At 31.9% G+C, this 2,056-nt stretch overlaps 2 protein-coding genes across 3 annotated transcripts in view; one reads left to right on the top strand and one right to left on the bottom strand.

The window, feature by feature from the left end:
- LOC119644634 (transforming growth factor beta-1-induced transcript 1 protein) overlaps positions 1–2,056 on the top strand; it is a 16,956-nt gene that overhangs the window by 3,144 nt on the left and 11,756 nt on the right. The gene's annotated exons all lie outside the window — the stretch shown is intronic.
- LOC119636699 (proteoglycan 4-like) overlaps positions 1–2,056 on the bottom strand; it is a 15,972-nt gene that overhangs the window by 13,643 nt on the left and 273 nt on the right. The window contains exon 2 of the mRNA XM_038032289.1: positions 1,941–2,045. Coding sequence (XP_037888217.1) covers positions 1,941–2,045 — 105 coding nt within the window. The remainder of the gene's footprint in view (positions 1–1,940; positions 2,046–2,056) is intronic.

Below are 2,056 nucleotides of genomic sequence, written 5' to 3'. Positions count from 1 at the left end.
AGAGAGAGAGAGAGAGAGAGAGAGAGAGAGAGAGAGAGAGAGAGAGACATCATAGGCTTAATTATTTCGGGATTTCTTTTAATCTTAATTAAAATTGACTTTTTCTCCATAATGCTTATATATATATATATATATGTATACATATATATTATCATATATGTCCTTTTAAAGATGGTTAGTTATATAACATATGAAAATTGTATATGAAAATTGTTATATAATTTTAATGTATCCAAAAATAAACATTTAAATGCTATTAAAATTAACATGACATTTAGAATATTTATGCATGTAAAGCAAAATGTACATGCCAGTACATCACGGTGGTTCTAAAAAGTATTTTTCAAGTCTAACGCTAGGCAAGGATGTGGACAATGTCTCGCAAAAGGTTTGGAATAGAGAGAGAGAGAGAGATGAATGATACTTTATTACTGATTATTGATTCACATTACCCTTCTCTATCGGCATCGTCTCGTTCGTCTTTCCAGACATATACCTCCTACTATTTATATGGCTTAAATGATTCGAAATGGCTTACTCTAGCGGATTTAATCAAATACTTTTTTCATTAACCCTTTTATATATTTTGTGAAGTCTATCGTAAAAGATTGCGTTCAGATATCATTGCATTGTACCTTTACCCTAAATAGAAAGGATTAAGTCTTAATACTCGACTGCGTCTTGCCTAAAAAAATGTATCATTTCGTTTGGTCATCACTTTTATGACACAAATATAAATTTGAACGGCTATTATATGACAGTCGTGAGATATAAAATTTCAAAAAATAAATAAATTCATTGTTAAAAAAGAAATTCTATTAAATACCGCGTAAAGTTAATGATGAATTAACGTTAAAATTAATTAAAAATAAACCATCAAAGTCGACTTTCTTTCATTTACTAAAACGCCTTAATCCTCAACTAAGCTATTAAGCAAAGACGCCCAAGCTTGCGTTACAAAAGATAGTGTGGAAATTAACGGAAAACAAGCATCACTGTCGTTTTGCATAAAGGCATAAACTTTATGAAAAGCTTTTGCAGAGAGATTGATTATTTTATTAGATTTCCTTTACAATTTATTATTGATATCTGATATGAACTCTTGCACGAAATCAATCAAATGTAATAGATCCTTGCAGTCATCCTTCTGCATATATATTCGTGTCGCTTGTTAAAAGCTTTAAGTTTCTCTACGCTTTGGTACTAACTGTTTAATTGCTTTTAAAAAGATATAATGAATAAAAGAATGCATCGGTCTTATGTAGTGACGATATGGTTAAACTACACACCCTAGCAAATTATATATATACCTTAGAGAAATTCAAAATTAATGGCTTATTATATCTATATAAATAAATTCGCATCAATTCGTGTCTGTAAGCAGTGTCACTATGGAATTATGAGTAGGTTTGTGCGTTAGAGTTACAAACACACACACACACATATATATATATATATACATACGCACGCATACACATACACGATTCTGCTGGAACGGATGCATGCATGCATATGTGTCTTTAAATACATGTACAAGCATGTATGTATGTATGCATGTATGTATGTATACATGTATGTATATATGTATGTATGTATGTATGTATGTGTGTATGAATTCACGTAGATGAATATGAATGACTAACCATGACCTTGTTAAAAATGTATTGCAGTCGTAATTGTGTGGTAAGGTAAGGGATTTTTGCACCTTCCCGCTACCACACGATTTTAAAAGTGGTTAACCGCATACAATAACAAAAACAGCCCCCTTGACTGCGATTAATGCGAATTAATTGTGTTTTATATATATGGAATAAACACACACATATTTAATGCACGCATTTACATACAATCGTTCTCGCGCCAATACACATACGCACACATCAATGCGGACGCACACGTTGGCTTACATATATATTATTGGGGGTAAAAGATTAACTTACCGTTCGCATCGGCAACGATTTTATCATCGGTCTGACTGTTGTCGACAACATTTTGTTGCTGATCGCCTTCTATTGTGGAAAACACTTTGTTATTGAAAGCACTGACTAAAGCATCA

The sequence above is a fragment of the Glossina fuscipes genome, unplaced genomic scaffold, assembly GCF_014805625.2.
Source record: "Glossina fuscipes isolate IAEA_lab_2018 unplaced genomic scaffold, Yale_Gfus_2 0, whole genome shotgun sequence".
Lineage (NCBI taxonomy): Eukaryota > Metazoa > Arthropoda > Insecta > Diptera > Glossinidae > Glossina > Glossina fuscipes.
Note: the sequence above shows the minus strand (reverse complement) of the source record. Positions and strands in the feature narration are given on the sequence as shown.